This window comes from Lytechinus variegatus, chromosome 15, assembly GCF_018143015.1.
Source record: "Lytechinus variegatus isolate NC3 chromosome 15, Lvar_3.0, whole genome shotgun sequence".
Lineage (NCBI taxonomy): Eukaryota > Metazoa > Echinodermata > Echinoidea > Temnopleuroida > Toxopneustidae > Lytechinus > Lytechinus variegatus.
Window position 1 is genome coordinate 19,474,028 of NC_054754.1, and position 26,386 is coordinate 19,500,413.

The window sequence follows — 26,386 nt, forward strand, 5'->3', positions numbered from 1 at the left end:
GGAAGGAAGAAAATAAGTCTAGAAAGAAAAGAATTAGACAGCCAGACAGAGAGAAAGAAGGAAAGAAAGGAAGGAAGAAAGAAAGAAAGAAAGAAAGGAAGGAAGAGAGAGAGAAAGAAAGAAAGAAAAAAGAAAGGAAGGAAGGGAGAGAGAGAAAGAAAGAAAGAAAGAAAGAAAGAAGGAAGGAAAGAAAGAAAGAAAGAAAAAACTTTCTATCAACGCGTGTATACATCCATGGCCATGCGCTCGCCGGAACTACACACATTGCAATCCATCGTGTGTGGCCCCCTGCTGTGACCGTAGATGCTGGGGTGAATTATCTTCGCGGACCGAGGTCAAGAAACAGGTGTTTCTATACTTAAATTTAATCTCTTGAGGGCAATAGGATTTGTATTACTGGGAGAAGATATTTGTTGATAAGGAAAAATGGGGTATACAGCCCTCAAACGAGAGATTTTCGTCATGTATATCAAACAAATTTCAACAATCCGCGAATTACTACATTGACATGTGTACATGGAAATTGCAAAGGGTATTAGGGTAATTGATCATGGAATAGAAGACCTTAACCAGGATGAATATCAAGAAGTTATGTAAAACGAGTGAAATATAGCCTCCAGAGGGTGTTGACCCTAATTACATAGGCCTATTAATATATAGAAAAGTTCGACACCATGGTTCTAATGTGGAAAAGGGAAGTCTTTGTGGTCAAACCACATTATCTAGATGTTCCACAAGGAATGTCTAAGGCGGCCAAATATCTCGATAATCTTAGAGCAAGTATGGTTGAAGAAGATACTGAGAACTTCTCTCCATTACTAACGTCTTTAAGAAATGGTCACCTTGATGAAGTACGAAACCTAGTCAGTCAAGGGGCGAACGTGAATCAGGGTGACGCCCGGGATGATGCTGAAGCTAGCTGGACGCCGTTAGTGATCGCAGCAAAGACCGGCAGAGTGGAGCTGTTGAAATTTCTCATCGATCAAGGGGCTGATATTAGAAAGTCTGTTAAAGGATTGACTGCTTTGCACTTTGCCGCTTTCTTTGGTCATCTTGATGCTATCAAATATCTGATTAGTCAAGGGGCTGAGGTGAACGGGGAAGGCGATACTGGAGCCACTGCAATACATACGGCTGTTATATATGGCCATCTTGATGTCATCAGATATCTTATCCATCATGGAGCGAAGGTGAACAAAGGAGACAACAATGGTGTGACTGCATTACACACTGCTGCTTACAATGGTCATCTTGATGTCACCAAATATCTGATCGGTCAAGGGGCTGATGTGAATAAAGGAAATGACAATGGTTCGACTGCATTACACGTTGCTGCAATGAATGGTCATCTTGATGTCACCAGATATTTAATCCACCAGGAAGCCAAGGTGAACAAAGGAGATAACAATGGTGTGACTGCATTACACTTTGCTGCAAGTAATGGTCATATTGATGTCACCAAGTGCCTGATCAGTCAAGGAGCTGAAGTGAATAACGAAGACAACAATTGTTGGACTGCGTTGCACGTTGCTGCTGAGAATGGTCATCTTGATATCATCAAATATCTTATCAGTCAAGGAGCAGATGTGAAGAAAGGAGATAAAAATGATTGGACTGCAATACAAATTGCTGCCCAGAATAGTCATCTTGATGTCATCAAATATCTTATCAGTCAAGGAGCTGACGTGAATAAAGGAAATGACAAAGACGTGACTATATTACAAATTGCTGCTAAGAATGGCTATCTTGAGATCACCAAATATCTGATCAGTAATGGGGCTGAAGTGAATAAAGGATATAACGATGGTATGACTGTATTACACTTTGCCGTTCTGAATGGTCATCTTGATGTCGTGAAATATTTGATCAGTCAAGGGGCTGAAGTGAATAAAGAAGATAATGATGGTGTGACTGCATTACACATTACTGCTTTCTTTGGTCATTTGGATGTCATCAAATATCTGATCAGTCAAGGGGCTGAAGTGAATAAAGGAGATAACAAATGTTGGACTGCATTACACATTGCTGCTCAGAATGATCATCTTGATGTCATCAAATATCTGATCAGTCAAGGGGCTGAGGTGAATAAAGGAGATAACAAATGTTGGACTGCATTACACATTGCTGCTCAGAATGATCATCTTGATGTCATCAAATATCTGATCAGTCAAGGGGCTGAGGTGAAAAGGGAAAACAACATTGGTGCGACGGCACTACACATTGCTGCTCAGAATGGTCATCTTGACGTTACCACATATCTGATCAGTCAAGGGGCTGAGGTGAATAAAGGAGCTAACTATGGTTCGAGTGTATTACACAGTGCTGCTTACAGTGGCCATCTTGATGTCGTCAAATATCTGATTAGTGAAGGGGCTGAGGTGAATAAAGGAAATGAAAACGATGTGACTGCATTATACATTGCTGCTGAGAATGGTCATCTTGACATCACCAAATATCTGATCAGTCAAGGGGCTGAGGTAAAAAGAGAAAATAATGGTGTGACTGCATTGCACACTGCTGCTGAGAATGGTCATCTTGATGTCATCAGATATCTGATCAGTCAAGGGGCTAGGGTGAATAAAGGAGATAGAAATGGTGTGAGTGCAATACACAGGGCTGCTAAGAATGGTCATATTGATGTTGTCGAATATCTGATCAGTCAGGGGGCTAGGGTGAATAAAAGAGATAACAATGGCGCGACAGCATTACACACTACTGCTTTCTTTGGTCGTCTTGATGTCATAAAATATTTGATCAGTCAAGGGGCTGAGGTTAAACAAGGAGATGACAATGGTTTGACTGCATTACACATTACTGCTAGCTTCAGTCATCTTGATGTAACCAAATATCTGATCAGACAAGGGGCTGAAGTGAATAAAGGAGATAACAATTGTTGGACTGCATTACACAGGGCTGCTAAGAATGGTCATCTTGATGTCATCATTTTTCTAATCAGTCAAGGGGCCGAAGTGAATAGAGGAGATAGAAATGGTTGGACTGCATTACACTTGGCTGCTCATGATGGTCATCTTGAAGTCATTAAATACCTGATTAGTCAAGGGGCTGAGGTGAAAAAGGGAAACAACGTTGATGCGACTGCATTACACATTGCTGCTCAGAACGGTCACCTTGATGTCATCATATACCTTATCTGTCAAGGGGCTGGGGTGAATAAAAGAGATAACGATGGTAGGACTGCATTACACATTGCTGCTAAGAATGGTCATCTTGAGGTCATCAAATGTCTTATCAGTCAAGGGGCTGAGGTGAATAAAGGAAATGACAACGATGTGACTGCAATACATGTTGCTGCTGAGAATGGTCATATTGACATCACCAAATATCTGATCAGTCAAGGGGCTGAGGTGAATAAAGGAGATGACGATGGTTTGAATGCACTACACAGAGCTGCTTACAATGGTAATATTGATGTCAGCAAATGTTTGATTGGGCAAGGGGCTGAGGTGATAACGGAAAACAACATTGGTGCGACTGCATTGCACATTGCTGCTCAGAATGGTCATCTTGACGTTACCAAATATCTGATCAGTGAAGGGGCTGATGTGAATAAAGGAGATATCAATGGTAGGACTTCATTACACTTGGCTGCTCATAATGATCATCTTGATGTCATTAAGTACCTGATTAGTCAAGGGGCTGAGGTGAAGAGAGGAAATAACAATGGTGTAACTGCATTACATATTGCTGCTTATAATGGTCGTCTTGAGGTCACCAAATATCTAATCAGTCAAGGAGCCGAAGTGAACTCGAAGAATGAAAACGGTTGGACTTCTTTAGACTTTGCTATTTCCAAAAATCATATTGATGTCGTTCAATTTCTTATGGCTGAAGGTGCAATTGTCCATATACTTCATGAGCAGGGAGTCTTATACGTGGTAATTCCCTTGGTCAACACTGCAAGGCCTCTCAATGCCACTTCGAATACCGAGGTAATTAGTTTTTAGCTTATAGAATTCAATGTGGTGTAATTCTCAGGGCAAAAATTAAAGGGGAGCATAGGCGGGTGGGGCAATAGCAATATTGACGTTTTAAAACTCAGGGGCCCCCATCCTTTGATCCGCCCCTGAAACTGTCTTGCTTGCGCCAAACAAATCGAAATTCGACACATTGCAGAATTACGATTCGAGTAATCCCAAACGTTTGAATCTCTTTTTTTTTTAAATAACGTTATTATTGATATGTGCTGAGTCAGTAAATAGGCATTTTAATGCAAGTATGAGGACAATTAACAGGGGCAAAGGGATAATTTTTAGGGGTGGTTGTTAGATTGTTAACAAGCAAAGAAAGGTTTTCATGCCGAAATGAATCGGATTTCGATCAGGACATACTTTAAAAGCAACTTAAAAAGAAGGATTGCTCTCATATGAAGGAGATTTAGGTCAAATCTCTGTATTTTAGCATTCCAAACTGATTTCCAGGTGTTCTGTGTACGGTGTAACATATTATAGCACGAGATATACGATGTTTTTGTGCTAGTCATTGCAAAGCTAAAGTCACTGATCTTGACCAATCCAAGATAACAAGATAATATTGAAAATTAATTTAATCTCTTTTATGGGTTTCATTTGTGTCTATTTCTTGTTTTATTCACGACTGCATTTGAACCCCCACGGGGGGGGGGGGGGGTCGATCATCACCCCATCCACGGCTGTAAGATTAGTTTACTGGTTTTGTTTTATTCAGATTTCAGAAGAGTTATACTATGGAAACCTATCACCGGAGAAGGCTTTGGTGTTCTATCCCCCGGACAATGGAGCAGAGACAGATACGGAAGATAACTCAGGCAAACTACCACTCCACTATGCCAAGGATGAAACGGTGAAACAGATGATCTTGTCGAGGTATTTTCTTCATCAGTAAACCTTTCAGCTTCTGTTGTCTTACTATGCACACTTTTTTTTCTAATTAATCGATTCTCTAGTAGATTTTGGAGAATTATTCCAATGAATGGAAAAAATATGTTAAACATTAAATGTATAATAACATTCGAATCCCTAGTTTTATCTTGACAGTTCAAAAGTTTAGAGTACTGATTAAACAATAAGAAAAACAATCATAGCTCTTATATTGACTGCATACTTTGTGAATGGTGATATTACAAGATCTCGTGACTATTACATGGTTCTTTGATGTCTTATCTCTATTTTCTTATTTACATATCTTTCATCTTTGGATGTAACTGCCTTCTAACAGAGTAAAATCTATGAATCAGTTCGTGCCAGTGTTATGTCTTGATACTTTGTAAATATTTTTTTTTACTATAGTCACGTTTCATTTACTTTCAGAACAAATTTTTCTGAAAAGGCTCATTATAATCAAGGTAAGAGCATTTTTAGATGCACGGAAAAGATCACTTACGAAAATGATGGCTCAATGGTACCGCTTTGAGTTCACAAGAGCTAATTAAAAGTTGTTATACCCTTTATTTTTGCTGATATTTTTTTTACTATTATAATTATTGTTATATTTATCCATTCATTTATTTATTCATTTGTTTATTATTATTATTGTTTTTATTATAATTACTATTTTTATTTTCATGTATCCATATTCATGAACTTGATAAGCCAGACAAAATGAAATGTCTGTATGCGTGTGTAGGTGGGTCTCTGTGTGTGTGCGGGCCGGGTAATGGGCTTCCAAAGTTTATCTGCAACTATAAAGTTTTGAGCACGTGTTCGTTAAAGGTCATTATTTTGTCATTCTCTGAATAAGGCTCATTATGCATGATCGTTTTTATTCACACTTCTTGACACATACACTAGCATCTACAGAAAGCCCACTGGAATCAAGAATGTCTACTGGAGCGATATCAGAGCATTTCACGACACCCCAGGATGATCCAAACTCTGAAGATAAGAAGGAGCAGAGCGAGAGGAATGAAACTCAACATCAAACCACAGAAAGAGAACAGGATCATACTGATGATGAACAAGATGACCTGATCCAACTGGAAAAGCATGGCATTACGGTCAGGATTTCGAAATATGAAATTTACCGCGCAAAGGACATCACCGTGGAAGTGATTGAAGACGTCCCACCTGAGCTAGAGCTGAAGGAGACAGAAGCCGTCATTGCGGTTGGACTGAAGATGTCGCCTTCTGATGCAATCTTTGACAGTCCTGTGAAAGTAACGATGCCCCATTGCGGTGCATTCTCAAAGCCAAAGGATGCAGAAGTCTACATCCATTATCGCAACAACGGTACTCTTCCGATTTCTATTTTGCCGTTTCCCTTCCACCGAGATTTTCCCCGTTCACATTTCTGAAAAATGGAGTAAAACTATTGCAGAAAATATATATATATTTTTTATTTTAAAGTTCTAGTTCATATTGATGACCAAAACAGCTAAACACCATTTGATATGGTCGTGTGGTCCAGTGGTTAGAGCATTGGACTCATAATCGCAAGGTTGTGAGTTCGAATCCCAACTCTGCCATTGTCTTCACTTTGATAAAAAGGCCCGAGAGTGATATCTGTCGTCTATAACGTCAGCCACTATGACTGATTAACCTAGACGTAAAACGTTTCATAGGTAATTGGTTATGTGCCAGCTTGGCGTTTACCAGCAAAAAAAATGCTGTCCTTCCGAGTTCCTACGGGAGTTACCACAAACAGAAACAGAAATATATGAAAGAGTAGAATATGACATAAGTCGCAGAACAGGGTGAGCGGAATGAAACTCAAAACTAAACTAAAGAGATGAGGAAATCGTTATTCATATGGGCTATTTACCATGATCACCCATTTATTGCAAGCCTCGAAAGTAAGCTTCTTGCGCTTTTCACTGGCCTGAACCGTGACGACATCTTATGTGGGTTGAGTGCTGATTGCTTTTGTTTGTACATAGCATAGGACATATTATTTTGGGGGTCTTTTTGACTAGGAATTTAACAATTTAAACAGATAAAACAATTTGAACAGAAAACATATATCAAAACCAAATCCGCACAACATTTTTTGGTCAGCTTACTTGCTGGTTAGTCGTCAAATACTCTCTCCGTGTATATCTGCATTTAGATTGTAAGATATTAGGCTGACATAGAAATTGTGACCAAAAGAGAGGGAAAACACAAATATGGCATAGAGCTGCAGGTTTCCGTCAAATTAAACACTAGGAATTTACAAAAATTCTATACAAATCATGTTATTTTGAATTAAATATTTTATCTGCATAATTTATATTAACATTTTTTTTATGTCGCATCAAACGCATGTAATCACAACTTCTTCCACGTTAGATGACGTCATAGAATCTTCGCGTTAAGAAGAACAAAAACCAAACAAAAATAAACAAAAGCATCAAAACTAAAAAAGAATTTCCGAGGCTCGCGAATTTGAGTATTCCACATTTTGTATAAAAACGTAAAAATATTTTTAAAAGAATGAAACTTTAATCTTTGTATTCCGTAAAGATTAATAATTTTCCACTTTTATTTCATCTGTGACTCTTGTTTCCTGCTTTCGATAAGGCGTTGGAAGAAGGCCACTGAAATATATTCAGGACGTTTGGACCCCTTTTAACAGCACATATCTTTTGCTATCTTTTTGCTTCGTGGTTGACACACTTAAAAAAAATTAATACAGATTCTACAAAGTTTACTGCAATTCTTTGTGCCAGCACGAGTAACGTGAGATGTGTTGTGAGAGATCGCGATCTGGACATCTACGTCAACCACTTCTCAGAATATTGGATTGTTGCTAAAATACGACGGATATTTATTGGCAAACGTGTTGTCTGTACACCAATCATTCCTGTGTCAGCACCTAGAAATCGCCTGCCCGTTTTGTGGGTCAATGTCAGGGACCAAAATGTTGCAGAAGGACAGGTTAGTCTTATCTTTTTTTTTATATCATACTTTATTCAAAACTACTCTCTGAAATACTAGTAAGAGGATTGGGCCTACTATACAATTCATTTAACCCTAAATAGACTGGGCTATTTCGACGCCTAAGAAGACGGGGGGGGGGGGGGGCTGATTCAGCCCCCCTTATGATCTCGGCAGTCGATCGCGCGATCGCAACGAAAATTGGCACACGCGTCACCCATGGCATTATCTACAAAACTATAACATCAAATTCTGCAAAAAATCTCATGTCTCATTAATTATGCTAATTTATGCGTAAAATAATAAGTTTGCTCTAAAATAATGCCCCTGAAATGCTAATTTTTGTTTCACATAGGCTAGATAGGCATCTGTTCAAATTGATTTTAAAAGAATTTCAAAATCACATTTATTTTCTTATGTATTATATTGTTTTCTAAATTTCTTATGTATTTCTTTATTTTTCGACTTTTTGTTTTTAATTGTTTTTTCAATGGAAATTTCTGGGACTTTATTTTGACCATAAACAAGATAAAATTAATTGATTTTAAGCAGTAAAAGGGAAAATAATGATACATTTATGAATTTTGGTTAAGCACACTATTTGCATTAAATTTGTACACAAATTCACGTTTTTGAGTAATTTTGGGTCTGCATGCACTTACGAAATGCTGCGTAATTTTGAAACCGCGTACCCCGGGGTCACAATTTTGGTCTCAAAAGTTGCGCGAGACTTGAAAGTAAAAAGTCAGCGAGCGACGCAGTAAAAAAATTTCGCGTGGCGGATTTATCGCGAAAAGTGTCGAGGGGGGGGGGGGGCTGAATGAGCCCCCCAGTCTTTTTAGACTGTATCACCTTATATTTACCATGACTTTATTTGTGAAAGTGTTCACTATGATTTTCCTTTATGTTTAATGAGTGCCTAGTAACATCAACTTTGTTTCAGCTTGTTATTGGTAAACCATTTTCCCGCTATATGTAGACCAACTCGCATATCATGTTGTAATTCATCAACATAGTTTGTACTAAAAAGCAAGACGGTATCATCAGCATGCATATGTACTTTGCATTCGAAATCAGTAAAAGCCAATGGAAGACTATTGATGTAAATCATAATGGTTAGTTTCGGTCATCGCTCATTTGGTTTGCTAGCCTGCTAGTATACGCTCTAAAAACAAATCAGTCAAAAATGACTAGGTAATATGGTCAGCTGGGTGCAACTGTTATTCTAGTCATATTTGACTATTTTCTAGTCATATGTTACTAGAACAGAGTTATTTCTGACTAGAATATATGTCAGAAATGTGAATATCAGTGATTGCCATATCAGTTACTCCCAGCTGACTACTAGTCTAGTCAATTTGACTGATTTGTTTTAAGAGTGTATAGTATACTTACGCAGACCCTATTGCAAATAAAAATCAATTCCGGACTCGATATCTGCTTCCTCAAACTGTAGCTATATTATAAATATTAGTAGGCAAAGTTTTATAGTGGAAGAACATTTTTACTTTCAACATTAAATTATTTAATTCAGTCTATTTAGACTATTAATTGTTTCAAATGAAAAGGGTCTAGAAGCGGAAACTATCATACGTTAGTCACGTCACATTGTACACAGAAATATGCCATGTTCTGCCTGCTCGATCTCAAAGTTTTGGGGAAAATGAGATGTAACCATTATACCAGTCATAAAATATAATAATAATAATAATCAACATTTATAAAGCGCTTAATATACATCAAACTGTAGATAATCTATTTAGCATTGAGATGACAATCAATCTCGACCTCTTTGACCCTTAGGTATATTCCACTCGGAAAACAAAGGTGCCACGGTCTCGAAAATATGGGTGATTTCAGACCGTTTGCCATAGCAAGAGTTCTGAACATGGACACTTTCAAATGAGCAGCGAGACGTAAATAGTGAATTAATTGTAATTATGTTTACATCAAATTAATGGAATTGGATACAATTTTCACACTATTATCAATCTGGTGTGAGATTATTAATAATTATAAAGATATACCCGAATTTCTGCAATATCACGTCCATGAAAACCACTGTTCCCTGTGTTGAAGCTTTGTGTGTGGACTTTCGGACACTCAAATGCACGCGACTAACCATTATGTACAAACATTAACGGCCATAATATTGAGCCTTGATGCACTCCAATGGTAACTGGGGCAAGAAAAGACATACGATCATCTATTGTGCTCTCTTTTCTAAATACGATCTGAACCACTGTATCTCGCGACCTTTGACACCAGTATATGACATAATTTTTCTAATAGTATATGATGGTCAATTGTGTCAAATGCCCTTTCAGATCAACCAAAATTGCTCCAGTGCGAAACCGTCGTTTATACCTCTAAGAATGTGATCAGTAACATGTATCAGTGCAGCTTGGGTTGAATGATACAGTCTTAAACCAAATTGCTTTCGTAACAATATTTTCTTTCTTTGGAGAAATTTGTAGAGTTGATTATGAACTGCCCTTTCTAATATTTTGGATATAACGGGAAGGACGGATCCGGGGGGGGGGGACGGATATAGGTCTGTAGTTTCCGATGTCTTCTTGATCACCACTCTTACAAACTGGAGAAACTTTTGCTATTTTCTATTTATCAGGAAATGTTTGTAAGTAATGTCAGTGATTTCGCAATAATGGGACATGCAAATTTTAGAAGCCTGGGGGATATTCCATTGATTCCTGTAGCTTTATCCGATTTCATAGCTCTTGTATCCTTTTTCACAAACGCTATGCTCATTGGTTCAAATGTAAAGTTATCCCCTAGATTTTCAGGATCGTCATCAAATATCGAATGATCCATTTCATCATCATTGTTGGAGGTGCCGTGGCCGAGTGGTCTAAGGCGCCTGGCTATACATGGAAAGTCCGGGGTTCGATCCTGGCCGTGGCACCTATGCCCATGAGCAAGGCATTTAATCTGCGATGCTCTTTTATACTGCTTTCAAATAAATGGAAATGCTGTATGCATTGTTGGTAACTAGGTGTGCACTTGTTTTTTTAAAAAAAAAAAAAAAAAAATTAAATCCGGCCGCAAGTTTCTTTCCAATATGAACAAAGTATTCATTGAACTCATCTGCCAAAAGGTTATTATTATTTTGTATCGGCATAGATCTAACTTTTGACATTGATAGCGCTTCTGTTGTTATTATTTTGTTCACTGTCGTCATTTTATCTTCCTTTGTGTCTTTTGTTTGTTTGCGTGACTGCATTAGAGTTATTGTTCTCTTTACGCTGTGCTTTAAGTTAACATTAAGCTTGATTTAGTTGCTGATGAACTTTGGGCCGTAAGTCTGCACAACTAAACATCTAAGCAACTCGCTCTCCCTATTATACTATATACATGTATATATATATATACATGTATATATATATATATACACATACGACTGTTCCTATGTGGACATTACATATATACTGTTTTGTGCGAACATGAACATGCGGTTGTCGTAGAATTTTTATTTTTTTGGAAAAAGGTGACAATAACTACCCTCTAACTATATATAATAATATATCTAAAATATACGGAAAAGAAAAAAAAAACAAGAACAAAATATTACACCTGGATAGGGAGACATTGGTCCACATAATTATATATAATGTGTCCACACAATACTATATACGATTGGTCACATATATAATTTTGGGGACGTAATTGGTCCTCACAATTATACTATATATGTTTGGTCACATATATAATTGTGGGGACATTGGTCCACACAATACTATATACGATTGGTCACATATATAATTTTGGGGACGTAATTGGTCCTCACAATTATACTATATATGTTTGGTCACATATATAATTGTGGGGACGTTGGTCCACACAATACTATATACGATTGGTCACATATATAATTTTGGGGACGTAATTGGTCCTCACAATTATACTATATATGTTTGGTCACATATATAATTGTGGGGACGTTGGTCCACACAATACACCTGGATAGGGAGACATTGGTCCACATAATTATATATAATGTGTCCACACAATACTATATACGATTGGTCACATATATAATTTTGGGGACGTAATTGGTCCTCACAATTATACTATATACGTTTGGTCATATATATAATTGTGGGGACGTTGGTCCACATAATACTCTATACGATTGGTCACATATATAATTTTGGGGACGTAATTGGTCCTCACAATTATACTATATATGTTTGGTCACAGATATAATTGTGGGGACGTAATTGGTCCTCACAATTATACTATATATGTTTGGTCACATATATAATTGTGGGGACGTTGGTCCACACAATACTATATACGATTGGTCACATATATAATTTTGGTGACGTAATTGGTCCTCACAATTATACTATATACTGTTTTGTGCGCACATGAACATGCGGTTGTCGTAGAATTTTTATTTTTTGGAAAAAGGTGACAATAACTACCCTCTAACTATATATAATAATATATCTAAAATATACGGAAAAGAAAAAAAAACAAGAACAAAATATTACACCTGGATAGGGAGCCATTGGTCCACATAATTATATATAATGTGTCCACACAATACTATATACGATTGGTCACATATATAATTTTGGGGATGTAAATGGTCCTCACAATTATACTATATATGTTTGGTCACATATATAATTGTGGGGACATTGGTCCACACAATACTATATACGATTGGTCACATATATAATTTTGGGGACGTAATTGGTCCTCACAATTATACTATATATGTTTGGTCACATATATAATTGTGGGGACATTGGTCCACACAATACTATATACGATTGGTCACATATATAATTTTGGGGACGTAATTGGTCCTCACAATTATACTATATATGTTTGGTCACATATATAATTGTGGGGACGTTGGTCCACACAATACTATATACGATTGGTCACATATATAATTTTGGGGACGTAATTGGTCCTCACAATTATACTATATATGTTTGGTCACAAATATAATTGTGGGGACATTGGTCCACACAATACTATATACGATTGGTCACATATATAATTTTGGGGACGTAATTGGTCCTCACAATTATACTATATATGTTTGGTCACATATATAATTGTGGGGACATTGGTCCACACAATACTATATACGATTGGTCACATATATAATTTTGGGGACGTAATTGGTCCTCACAATTATACTATATATGTTTGGTCACATATATAATTGTGGGGACGTTGGTCCACACAATACACCTGGATAGGGAGACATTGGTCCACATAATTATATATAATGTGTCCACACAATACTATATACGATTGGTCACATATATAATTTTGGGGACGTAATTGGTCCTCACAATTATACTATATACGTTTGGTCATATATATAATTGTGGGGACGTTGGTCCACATAATACTCTATACGATTGGTCACATATATAATTTTGGGGACGTAATTGGTCCTCACAATTATACTATATATGTTTGGTCACAGATATAATTGTGGGGACGTAATTGGTCCTCACAATTATACTATATATGTTTGGTCACATATATAATTGTGGGGACATTGGTCCACACAATACTATATACGATTGGTCACATATATAATTTTGGTGACGTAATTGGTCCTCACAATTATACTATATACTGTTTTGTGCGCACATGAACATGCGGTTGTCGTAGAATTTTTATTTTTTTGGAAAAAGGTGACAATAACTACCCTCTAACTATATATAATAATATATCTAAAATATACGGAAAAGAAAAAAAAAACAAGAACAAAATATTACACCTGGATAGGGAGCCATTGGTCCACATAATTATATATAATGTGTCCACACAATACTATATACGATTGGTCACATATATAATTTTGGGGATGTAAATGGTCCTCACAATTATACTATATATGTTTGGTCACATATATAATTGTGGGGACATTGGTCCACACAATACTATATACGATTGGTCACATATATAATTTTGGGGACGTAATTGGTCCTCACAATTATACTATATATGTTTGGTCACATATATAATTGTGGGGACATTGGTCCACAAAATACTATATACGATTGGTCACATATATAATTTTGGGGACGTAATTGGTCCTCACAATTATACTATATATGTTTGGTCACATATATAATTGTGGGGACGTTGGTCCACACAATACACCTGGGTAGGGAGACATTGGTCCACATAATTATATATGTGTCCACACAATACTATATACGATTGGTCACATATATAACTTTGGGGATGTAATTGGTCCTCACAATTATACTATATATGTTTGGTCACATATATAATTGTGGGGACGTTGGTCCACACAATTATATACTTGTCCACACTAAAGGTAGATTCACATTGGAGTTGCGTACAAATGCGTACTGTTGCGTTGGCTCATTGAACGCAACTGTGCGCAATTGTACGCAACCGTCTGCAGATTGGAACGCAACTGTACGCAGCTGTACGCAACTGTGCGCAATTTAGAAACGCAAAAAAATTAATCCCTCTTAATCTGCTAGCCTATTGAAATCAGAGGTCAAGCTTGGAGCGAGGCTTGGTGGCATGCTTCGTTAATTCTATCGATTTCCTTGTAACGCAACAGTCCGCATCTGTCCGCAATTCTCCAATGTGAATGTAGTTTAATATAGATAGTGGAGACGTTTATTACCGTATTGTGAGGACGTTGGTCCACACAATTATATACGTGTCCACACTAATATATACTAGTTAGTGGAGACGTATATAATTGTGGGGACATTGGTCCACACAATTATATACGTGTCCACACTAATATATACTAGTTAGTGGAGACGTATATAATTGTGGGGACATTGGTCCACACAATTATATACGTGTCCACACTAATATATACCGTACTAGTTAATGGAGACGTATATCATTGTGAGGACATTGGTCCACACAATTATATACGTGTCCACTATACTAGTTAGTGGCAGTGTTGGAGGACTAGAGACCAGACTCGGTCTTGGACACAGACTCGAGACCGATCTTGCTGGTCCTGGCCTTGGCTTGGACTCGGATTCAGATGATGGGACTCGACCGAGTCCTGGGCGAATCAAATAGTATAATTCAAGGGCGCAGACCTGTCTTCACATAGGTTTATGTTGTATAGATACACACACACACACACACACACACACACATAAATCCCCCTAGTTGTTGTTAATACTTGGTTTTCCATTCAACAGATCCAAAGAGAATAGTTTTTGCAAACACGCACATACACACACACATACCGACATTTGTGTCCTTACAGGGAACTGCCTTGTGGGGCATTTCATGTCAATTTCTCATATACTCTGTGGGCCCCTGTATATGGGGTCCAAATCCAGGACCCAATAGGGACATGCACACGCACCCTCATTGCCTCACATACATTGAATTGAGGGGTACTATTTTTTCCCCCTCAAAATTGTTCTGTGTACCCCACATGCCAAATTCAAAAAGTAGGACTTTGAGGCTATAAATACAACAGATTGTGGGAAATTAAATATTGGGTATAGTATAAGGTACAAGACCCTGCAAATAAGGACTTTATCAGGTACAAACATACTGACACATAATGTAACTGAACAAACCTGTTTACTAACGGAATTCATTTTCATTTATTTTTTTTCTTCCAACATTGTTTCCCTCCAAAGGTCGTTCTGGACATTCCGAATGCTTGCTATATGATTTCCAAACATTTTATCAAGTAATATACACAGCTAGGATGCCTAGTATTGTATTTCATTCATCATGCAACATGTCACTGGGTCCCCAAGAAAGAAATATCCATATTAAAATCTGAATCATTCAGTAAGCAGGTTCATTGTGTGCATTTAGTTTTCCTGTAGTTTTTCTGCATACCAACCAGGCTACAATTTCACTCTAGAGCACTAAATCAAGTTGATCACTTTCTTTCACTTCAATTTGGAGTAATCATCTGAATAAAACTGCTTTTGACAAAAATTGACTTCTACTGAAGAAATAACAACATTCAAGTCTTTGAGTTGTTGGTGAACATGTAATTTTTTTTCTCTTGTACAAAAAATACAGGAAAAAAGAAGAAAATGTGAACTAAAACACAAATACACAGGGTATAAACTTTTGCCTTAAAACAAGAAAACCACAAAAAAATATGTAGATTTCCATCTTGAACCCCTAATCAAATGTATGAACATACCAAGAAAATGTTGAGGTAATTGATCTTGAACTAAATTATAGATCTTGCAATATATAATATATATGCCGAGTGGCCCAAAAAGAATGGAACCATTATAATCTTTTATATCAGCGCGATAAATGATATAAAGGGGTAATTGCTAAAATCATTTAAAAGATCATTTGTTTCCCTATAATATGACACCAAGATCATTCGTTTCGAGTCACTCATTCACAAACTTTTAAACGTGAGGCTAAAAATGGTTTATTTTGGTTTCATATTATCTGAAAGGATATTTTCTTACGAAGTAACGACAGAACAATTAGTGCTTTATATCATTAATCACGCTGAAATTAAAGTTAATAGTGGTTCCTTTCTTTTGGGGTCACCCAGTGCATATATCACATTTATATATAAGTTTCAGGATCACATAAATTTATGCCCTATCAACACTTCAATAGATCAAGAGTTAACAAATGATACTTATCTAATAATTAATTAATTAAAAAAAAATGCTTTATATGCTCTCATACTGGAGGAGCTGAAATTTTTAGAGGATTTTATTTTCATGAATTTTGTTTTGTGGGTCACAACCTCTTGTCTATTTTTGTAATGAAAGCATTTGCATGTAACACCTTGCGAATATCTAAATCAGAAAGAAAACAAAAACAAAAATCATAAGAATATCTGTGTGCGAAAATTTAAGCTTATTCAGTCCAGATTGTATACATTACTTATACATCTCAACAGATCAACATTTTATGACATAATTGTCTGGCAAGCAAGTGCAACTGCAAAATTGTTGATAGTTTAAATTTTAAAAGTGGGTTTTCATATTTCATGAATTAACAATGATAATGTGATTCAGTGCATGAAAAAAAAAGACTACAAACAACCCCAAAACATTAGGCATCCTGAACCCTCTGGGGCGGAGGCATTAAAATTTAAACAAGTGGAACGCCTCTGGCAGTCTCGCCTGCATTACGCAATTCAATATAGCAGCAGTGCTGACTTTGATGGTCAAAGTTCATTAACACTAAATGATCTTTGACGCTGACCATGTGACCTGCCACTCATACAAAATTAACAGCAATACTTAGTAGTCTTCTGTCCAAGTTTCATGAAATAGGCCCTTATACTTTTAAAGTAAAAAAAAATTAACTTTGGTCTAAGGTCAAAGGACATCCCTAGATGACCTTTGACCTAGATCATGTGACCAGGAAACTCGGGCAGGATGATCAGTGGTACTTGTTTACCCTTCTGTCCATGTTTCATGAACTAGGTCCATATACTTCCTAAGTTATGATGACATTTCAAAAAAACTTGTGCATATTCTAAGTTTGTTGACCCTAAATGACCTTTGACCTTGATCATGTGACCTGGAAACTCACGCATGATGATCAGTGATACTTAGTTACCCTTATGTCAAAGCTTCATGAACTAGGTCCATATACTTCCTAAGTTATGATGAAATTTCAAAAAAACTTGTGCATATTCTAGGTTTGTTGACCCTTAACATGTGACCTGGAAACTCACGCATGATGATCAGTGATACTTGGTTACCCTTATGTCCAAGTTTCATGAACTAGGTCCATATACTTCCTAAGTTATGATGAAATTTCAAAAAAATTTGAGCATATTCTAAGTTCGTTGACCCTAAATGACCTTTGACCTTGATCATGTGACCAGGAAACTCGTGCAGGATGATCAGTGGTACTTGGTTACCCTTACGTCCAAGTTTCATGAACTAGGTCCATACACTTTCAAAGTTATGATGACATTTAAAAAAAAAATTGTGCATATTCTAAGTTCATTGACCCTAAATGACCTTTGACCTTGATCATGTGGCCTGGAAACTCATGCAGGATGATCAGTGATACTTGGTTACCCTTATGTCCAAGTTTCATGAACTAGGTCCATATACTTCCTAAGTTATGATGACATTTAAAAAAAAACTTGTGCATATTCTAAGTTCGTTTACCCTAAATGACCTTTGACCTTGATCATGTGACCTGGAAACTCACGCATGATGATCAGTGATACTTGGTTACCCTTATGTCCAAGTTTCATGAACTAGGTCCATATATTTCCTAAGTTATGATGAAATTTCAAAAAAAATTGTGCATATTCTAAGTTTGTTGACCCTAAATGATCTTTGACCTTGATCATGTGACTTTGAAACTCACGCAGGATGATCAGTGATACTTGGTTACCCTTATGTCCAAGTTTCATGAACTAGGTCCACATACTTCTGAAGTTATGATGACATTTCAAAAACTTAACCTTGGTTAAGATTTCAATGCTGATTTCCCAAACATGGCCAAAGTTCATTGACCCTAGATGACCTTTGACCTTTATCATATGACATGAAAATGATGCAGGATGATCAGTGATAGTTGGTTACCCTTATGTCCAAGTTTCATGAACTAGGTCCATATACTTCCTAAGTTATGATGACATTTCAAAACCTTAACCTTGGTTAAGATTTCATTGTTGACGCCGCCGACGCCATCATCGCCGCCGTCGGAAAAGCGGCGCCTATAGTCTCGCTCTGCTATGCAGGCGAGACAAAAAAACAAAACAAAAAAGAAAAAAAAAGAGAACAAAGCCTTTACAACTACATTGCAATAGAAAGACAAAATATGTTTGGAATCAAAAGACAAAATATGTTTGGAATAAAACAGTAGGTAAATTCTCCCAAGATTGATGAAATGAAGTTGGAAAAATGAATTTCAAAGATATGGTGTGGAGGCCAAGGTGGGCCCTCCTTGGGCTCTTTAGGGTTAATCAATAGAAATACATGTACATGTAAGAAAGCAAAGTTAGTTTGGAGTCATCAGGAATATCCCTAAACTATAAGTATAGTGTAAGACACTGCAAGTACACCACTTAAATTATTTCCTTTGCAAACATACTGCCTCACATACAGTGAATTGAGGGGTACTATTTTTTTCCTTTCACATTGCTCTGAGTCTGTGTACCCCACATGCCAAATTCAAAATGTAGGACCTTTTGAGGCTGTGCATTCAAACACACAGATTGTGGGGAATTAATAGAAAGTTATCACTTGTAGTAAATATGGAGTATATTACATGCGTGCAAGACCCTACAAATAAGGACTGTATCAGGCACAAACATACTGACACATATGCAACTGAACAAACCTGTTTACTAAAATATTCATTTTTCTGAATTAAAAAAACACAAAAAAAACCAAGGTTGTTCGTGACAATGAGAATGCTTGCTATATGATTTCCAGACATAGCATCAAGTAATATACACAGACTTGATGCTTAGTATTGTATTTCATTCATTAACAACAGCATAATGGAATACATGCAACTTGCCATTAGGTCCCCAGGAAAGAAAATCCATATTACAATTTGAATCAGTAAACAGGTTCATTGTGTTGTTGTTCTGCTTTACCAATCAAGATTGAGCACTACCGGGGTAAACTAATTTGATCACTTTCTTTCACTTTGATTTGGAGAATTCATCTGAATAAAACTACCTTTGACATAAAATTGACTTCTACTGAAGAAATATCTAAATTCAAGTCTGTGAGTTGTATAAGAAATTATCAACAAGATTGTTTTTGTTTAATCTCTTGTAGAAAAAATACAGGAGAAAGAAGAAAACATGCACTGTAAGTGTGAAAACACATGAATACAGCTGGATTGCAATAGAAACACAAACGATATTTGGCATAAAACAGAACGAAAAGGGGAACAATGAGCCCTCCTTGGGCTCTATAGGGTTGATAAATACAGTGCAGATCAATTGAAATACATGTAAGAACAATGAAGTGAAAATAAGTAACAATTTAAAGCGGTAGATAAACAGTGGCATGTGGAATTAACTGAACAACAAATGCCATTACTGTCTGAAATACTTGTGGCGACCACTGCCCTAAAATCTCATATCATTGCCAGTCAAGTGCACATAAACATTTTAACCTTCTAAATAATTTGCTCTCAAAATATTACTAACACTGCCACCATTTCATTCATACAATGAAATCAATTACTTTGGACTCATTACCCCAACATGTTATATATTGAACTCTCCATACAGCACTTTTAGCTTTGGAATTTAATTCAATTCAATTCGAAATGGTATTTATTAAAAAACAATCATGCATCGCAACATAAATGTTAAATTGTACATAATTTACATCAATAATAAAATGCAAATACATTTAACAATTATGCAAATAATATACGCTGATAAATATTTATATATATATTTACAGTGGTGGCCAAAATTATTAGAACACCAAGTAAATTTAAATAATTTGAGTTGTTTTCATTCAGTTGACCATTTAAATACCTATAAAATGACTGGAATGTCTACGAAAGTCATCATTATACTTTAAAAACTAAATAACATAGTCATGAGTTTGGAACTCGCCCTTTTTTGTGTTAAGCTACTAACTGTAAAATCTAAAAATCTTACTCCTATCAAGGTTAAAGCGTCATAACGTTAAATATATCAGGTCTCTACCTACAAAAGTATACCTTTTCGCAAAGGAAAATTCATGATAATGTAAAAAATGGCATTAACGATAAGGAAGGGTGAAGTAGTAACAAATTATGTGGGGGCTTTTTGAATTATTTGTGAGGGCTGGAGCCCCTATTTTAGTATTTCTTTCCTCTGACCCTTAATTTTTCAACATATTTGAATTGCTCATGAAATTTGCTCTAAACAAATTTCATTTATAAGGAAAGTCTTCATTTCATAAAAAAAGATAATCTTAACCTTATTTTGGTCATTTTCTGAAACTTGGCATGTATTTGAAGTATATCAAAATAAATAATCCTGCATAGTTTCAAACTTATATCTCAAACACTTTTTTTAGCAATCGGCACATGTAATGGCATTTTACTTTTTTGGCATTTGAGTAGATGTTTAATACACAAGTCTATGGGGGAACCAAAAGCGCATATCGCAACGATTTTTAATGCTGTGCATTACTTGATGGTCAAAACTATACAAATTTGGTATCAAAATATACGTAAGACCCTATGCTAAACGGTCATGAAAGCTAGTGGCACACAAAAGATATCTTTTATCATACTTCGGCAAATGAAATAGGGCATTTAAATTCCCATAGACTTTGTGCAGGTTCAGGTGTTTTAATAATTTTGGCCACCACTGTACATATGTATACATGTATTTATATATAATCAACAGTTAACACCTCTTTGATAGAGGCTGAGCTGTTGATTTAAAAATGCTTCCAATTATTCCAATGAGTATACAAGCATAATTCACCTAACATTAGGTCAGTACAATGTAAAGATAATTAATTTTGAATTGCAATTCTAGATCTGGCAATAAAATCATTTATGTTGCCTGACAGTATTTGTCCTGATCGTGTGACTTCAGGCACAATAAGATTCTTTGATAGATCAAGAAGGAAGTGATCCAGTTAGTGTATGATGTATACCTATTTCGATGGATCAGAAAAAAAAAACATGAAAATTGACTAGTAAGCAAGACATAAAAAGTATTCACTTCAGGTCATTCAAACTGAGTGCAAAGAAAAAGTATGCCTTTTAAGGGGGGGGGGGTCACTCAAAGACAAATGTGCTATCCATGCGTGTCCCCAGTCCCTGAAAATGGACCCTAATTTGCACCCCTATTCGACATCTAACTGAAAAAAAAAAAATACCCTAAATGACGTAAACAGCGTGAAATTTTTACTCAAACACCCCTATTTTGATGAAAATGGTGATTGAAATTTAAAAAACACCCCTATTTTAAGGAAAGTGTCGCCGCCGGAAGGCTGAAAGCAAACCCTTTTTGACGCTTTTTGGGGACGCGAACGAGTAGCAAATCATGTGTTGAGTGACCCCACCCCCGGGATGCTACCATAACATATTTGGTATAAACAACAGAAGAGTTACAATGCTCATTCATCTGACTAGTTTGCAGGGGCTTAACCCTTATTTAACTGGGGGGGAGGGGGTCAATTTGACTCCCCCTCCACAAATTTTGCGACTATGCTGCCGCGCAAATTTTTTTGACCGCGCCGCTCACTGACTTTTTACTTTCAAGTCTTACGCATCTTTTGAGACCAAATTTGCGATGCCCGGATACGCGGTTCCGAAATTACACAACATTTTGTACGTGCATGTCAGACCCAAAAACGCTCAAAAACGTGATTTTGTGTACAAAGTCAATGCAAATTGTGTTTTCACCCATAAATCATAAATGAATGATTATTTTTACATTTGCTGGTTTAAATGAATTTATTTTATGCTGCAAAAGAATCCTCAACAAAATTCACTGAAAAAACAATAAAAAACATAAGGTCAAAAAACAAAGAAATACATAAGAAATTCACAAAACAATAAAATACATAGGAAAAAGATTGTTTTGGCAAATTTTTTTGCAGATCTTTGTTAGAAATGTCAAAATAGATATTTTCACCAAAAATTAGCATTCTACTAGCCTTTTAAAATGAGTTAAAGGCAAAAACACAATTTCGTACACTAATTTGCATAATTAATTACTTAAAGAATATAAAAAATGATTTTTTTGAAAATTTTGCTATACAGTCTTGTAGTTTACATCTGGCTGTACGCACGTGCAAATTTTCACGGCGATCACGCGATCAACGGCCGAGATCTGAAGGGGGGGTCAAATTGACCCCCCCAGTATATGTAGGTCCAAAATAGCCCAGTTAAAATAGGGTTAAGTCGATCTCGAAAACATTCACCCTTTTATCAAGTTTACATGTGCCATATTCACAAAATACACAATAAAAATTCAAACTGCAATTTCTTTAGTAGTGATCAAAAACATAAAATGGTTTGCGCAGTTCTAATATTTTGCCAATACCAGTGAGATTTTGTTTAACCCTAAAACTCCCGGGGTATTTTGATTCTTGTCATTCCCGGGGAGGGGGCCCTTATGGCCCCCCCTTAAGATCTCGGTCGCGGATCGCGCGATCACAACGAAAATTGGCATGATGGTAGAGAATGACGTAATCTACGCAATTGCATTGGTAAATATCACGAAATTCATATATTTAATTTTATATGAATTAATTATGCTAATTTATTCATGAAATCATATTTTTTGCTCTGATTCACTAAATAAAGCTCCTAAAATGCTATTTTTTGGTGAAAATATTCGTTTTAGCATTCCTAACAATTGTGAATGAAAAAAATTCTGGTACCGAGACCGACTTCTTATGTATTTTATTGTTTTTTTAATTTATGTATTTCTTTGTTTTTTTACTTTTTGTTTTTTATTGTTTTTTTGATGGAAATTGTTCCAGACTTAATTCTGATCATAAACAAGACAAATCGATTAAGTTTAACCATTAAAAGTAGAAATAATGATAATTTACGAATTTTGGCTAAATACACAATTTGCATTGGATTTGTACATGAAATCACGTTTTTGAGCAATTTTGGGTCTGACATGCACTTACATAATATTTCGCAACCGCATAGCCGGGCATCACAAATTTGGTCTCAAAAGTTGCGCGAGACTTGAAAGTAAAAAGTCAGCGAGCGGCGCGGTCAAAAAATTTCGCGCGGCGGATTTATCGCGAAAAAAGTCGAGGGGGGGGGCCATTATGGCCCCCCCCCGGGAGAATTAGGGTTAATACCAAAATTGCTATGTTGTTTCAATATCTCACAAATATGTAAATATGTAAATATTCAGCACGTCAGTGAAGTATATGCAATTATGTACATGTACTTCTTATGTGCAAGCAGAGCATGATTAATGTGCAAAGTAAGTTTGTTGGAGCCAAAAGTTGACATTCACATGACTGTGCATTTCCATAGAAAAGTTCTCTTGGAATGCCCTTTGGAGAAGAGTAACACATAAATTAATGTTTATCTAACGGTTCAAAAGCACACATCCAGGTATTTCACTGGTACTGAATCCCATAACATTTATCTTAGAGTTATCCTATGCAACAGAATGTTATCAATGTTACAGACAAAAGGTTTTTCAATAAATTTCCTCTCATAGTATTACATCTACACACATGTAGCAAGGAGGCCGAGGTCCTGAGTGTGTACATCACCCAGAAATCAGGTTTACAAGACAGTGCAGCCAATAAAGGCAAAACTGAACTGCAAGGTTGTACAACATGCTTCATCCTATTTATGGGAATGACAAGCTTAATTCATTTTGGGAACTTGAATTAGTATCAAAAAACAAAAAACAAATAGTAACACATTTTAAAATGCTATAGCATGAAAAATCCCACATCCTGATTTTGTATCAAGACTAGACCAGGGGCAGACTAACAGTGTTCTAAAATTTGAAATCGATTATTAAAACCGAAGTGTAAGTTTGTGAGTTCTCTACATTGTACTGTATGACATGCTTTCAGATTTTAAGCAGGTTTGACTGACAAAAATCCAAAAATATAAAGTTTCAAAACAAAGGATGTTAAATATGTTTTCTAGACTGAAATTTAGTGTAAAATTAATTTCTGAAGTTGGAAATGCAAAATCTTGAACCCTTTTTGTGATACGGGTATTATGTAATATGGGTGTGCTTAAAGCTGTATGCAAAGAAAAACAAAAAAAAAACACATATCAGTCTTTTTTGCTTGTAAGGGCTCTTCAAAATCAACCTAATTGCTTTTTTGAGATTATAAATTATGTTCTTTTGCAAAATTGACAGCTAGTATGTGTCTAAACAGCATTTTGGTTGAACGATTGCGCAATACTGGCTTATGATTGCACAATACCTTCTGAGGAGTGTCACTAACTTTGTAAAAAAAAATAATTCAAAAGAAATATGAGCATTTTGCCAATTTTGTGAATTTTACCTTATAGTAATATTTTCTGGGAATTACTCATTAACTTTTCAACCATATTGGCCTTGTAATTTTTTTTAATGAGCCCTCAAAATGGCAAATTTTTGTCTAAATTTTGGATGACAAATATCGTAAAAAAAAATAAATAGAAAGAAATAGTTGAAATATTAAACAATTTATCCTATGCCCAAGTAGAGACTTATAATGGGCATAACTGATAAAATTTTCAAGCCTATAGGTCCTATACTTTTGCATACTTGCCCGTTTTGTAAATTTCTTTATTTTTTACACAAATTAAAAAATTAGGGAGTGGGAATAACTTTTTATCATTTTTTTATATCATTCTCCTCCCAGAAATACATTAAATTAGGCACCAAATTAAAGCTTATTAAATTCTGCATATTTTGGTATGTAAATTATTAATGTAACCCCTTGGACTGAAGAGATATGATTTTTCAAATCAATTTTTTTGTCCGAAACTGCTAAATTTTGAAAGTCAATTGTCACAGGATGCGTCATTTTTGAATGGCTGTTGCACAAAAAGTATGAAACCAATTTCAAAACAAATAAAAGAATCCATCAGACTGTTTACTGGGCTGATACAGAAACATTAAAAATGGCCATATGTATGCATATTGTTGAGCCTACAGGTATTTAAAGATAGGAAGTAAATTTTTTTGTCACTGAAAAAGTGCCGTTTTCGGGCAAAATTGGCCATAAATCCACGATTTGTGGCTAAATGCTGTATAAAACAAGGTTTTGGACTAAAAATTCACAATCTACATCCATTTTTACCCTAGAAAACGTAATTTTGATGTATAGCATGGCTATAATTACTCTGCTGTGATTTTTTACACACTTTGTCAGTGAAACCTGCTTAAAACCTGAAATGGTGTCGTATATAGACTTAAAAACTTCTAGTCAAAAAAAAATGTGGTAATAAAATATGATACCATACAATAATAATTATACCCTTGTGGTCACAAAGCACTCAACATATTGGGTGGTATATGTATGTTCGGCGCGAATGGGTGTCTTTTTTGGCCTTCCCAGATCTTCCCAATCGCTCCTAAGGGTATACTTTTTGATAATTTTGAAAAAAATTCAGTTCTTAAGGGTATACTTTGGGCCAAATTCCCGTTTTTAAGGCCCACATTTTCCAAAATTTTCTAAAGTTGTCTAAAATTTTGCCGAAAATAGAGAAAATTTGCGAAAAAACAAGTTCTTATGGATATCAGTTAAAATAATAAATGATCTCTTTAAAATTATTTAATTCAATTTTTCTTAGTATTTTGACCAGAACACTCTAACAACCTGGGTTTTGTTTTGTAGTGTTGAACAAAACTGGACTAGCTACAGTATAAATACTTGTTTCTCCTTTATCATATTGTTTGCTCTTGATCTTATTTGAGCAACAGTCCTTGAATGAGCCAGTTGCTCAACAACCCTGTCAAGAACAATCCTTGGAGGCATGACCTTTCTTTCAATGTAAACTGCAACGTTCTTACTAAATACCTCCAACTCCTTTTGTGACCATCGCCGTTTTTGCTTAGTACCATCTGAAAAAATACACAAGGTGATTTT

The 26,386-nt window shown here is 35.9% G+C and overlaps 3 protein-coding genes across 3 annotated transcripts in view; 2 read left to right on the forward strand and 1 right to left on the reverse strand.

Annotated features, from left to right (window-relative positions):
• Positions 1–470: 470 nt before the first annotated feature.
• Positions 471–4,881, forward strand: LOC121429065 (serine/threonine-protein phosphatase 6 regulatory ankyrin repeat subunit B-like). The gene is made up of 2 exons (XM_041625970.1): positions 471–3,950; positions 4,705–4,881. Exons 1-2 carry the CDS (start codon positions 675–677, stop codon positions 4,879–4,881), a joined length of 3,453 nt encoding a protein of 1,150 aa, XP_041481904.1. The 5' UTR covers positions 471–674.
• A 911-nt stretch (positions 4,882–5,792) lies between these two features.
• On the forward strand, positions 5,793–7,949 carry LOC121429037. Its single transcript, XM_041625934.1, has 2 exons — positions 5,793–6,224; positions 7,609–7,949. The coding sequence occupies exons 1-2, from the start codon at positions 5,816–5,818 to the stop codon at positions 7,908–7,910; spliced, it is 711 nt and encodes a 236-aa protein (XP_041481868.1). The 5' UTR covers positions 5,793–5,815; the 3' UTR covers positions 7,911–7,949.
• A 15,615-nt stretch (positions 7,950–23,564) lies between these two features.
• The window catches only part of LOC121428507, a 56,158-nt gene continuing 53,336 nt past the window's right edge, over positions 23,565–26,386 (reverse strand). Inside the window, exon 35 of the mRNA XM_041625166.1 lies at positions 23,565–26,361. Coding sequence (XP_041481100.1) covers positions 26,156–26,361 — 206 coding nt within the window. The 3' untranslated portion in view covers positions 23,565–26,155. The remainder of the gene's footprint in view (positions 26,362–26,386) is intronic.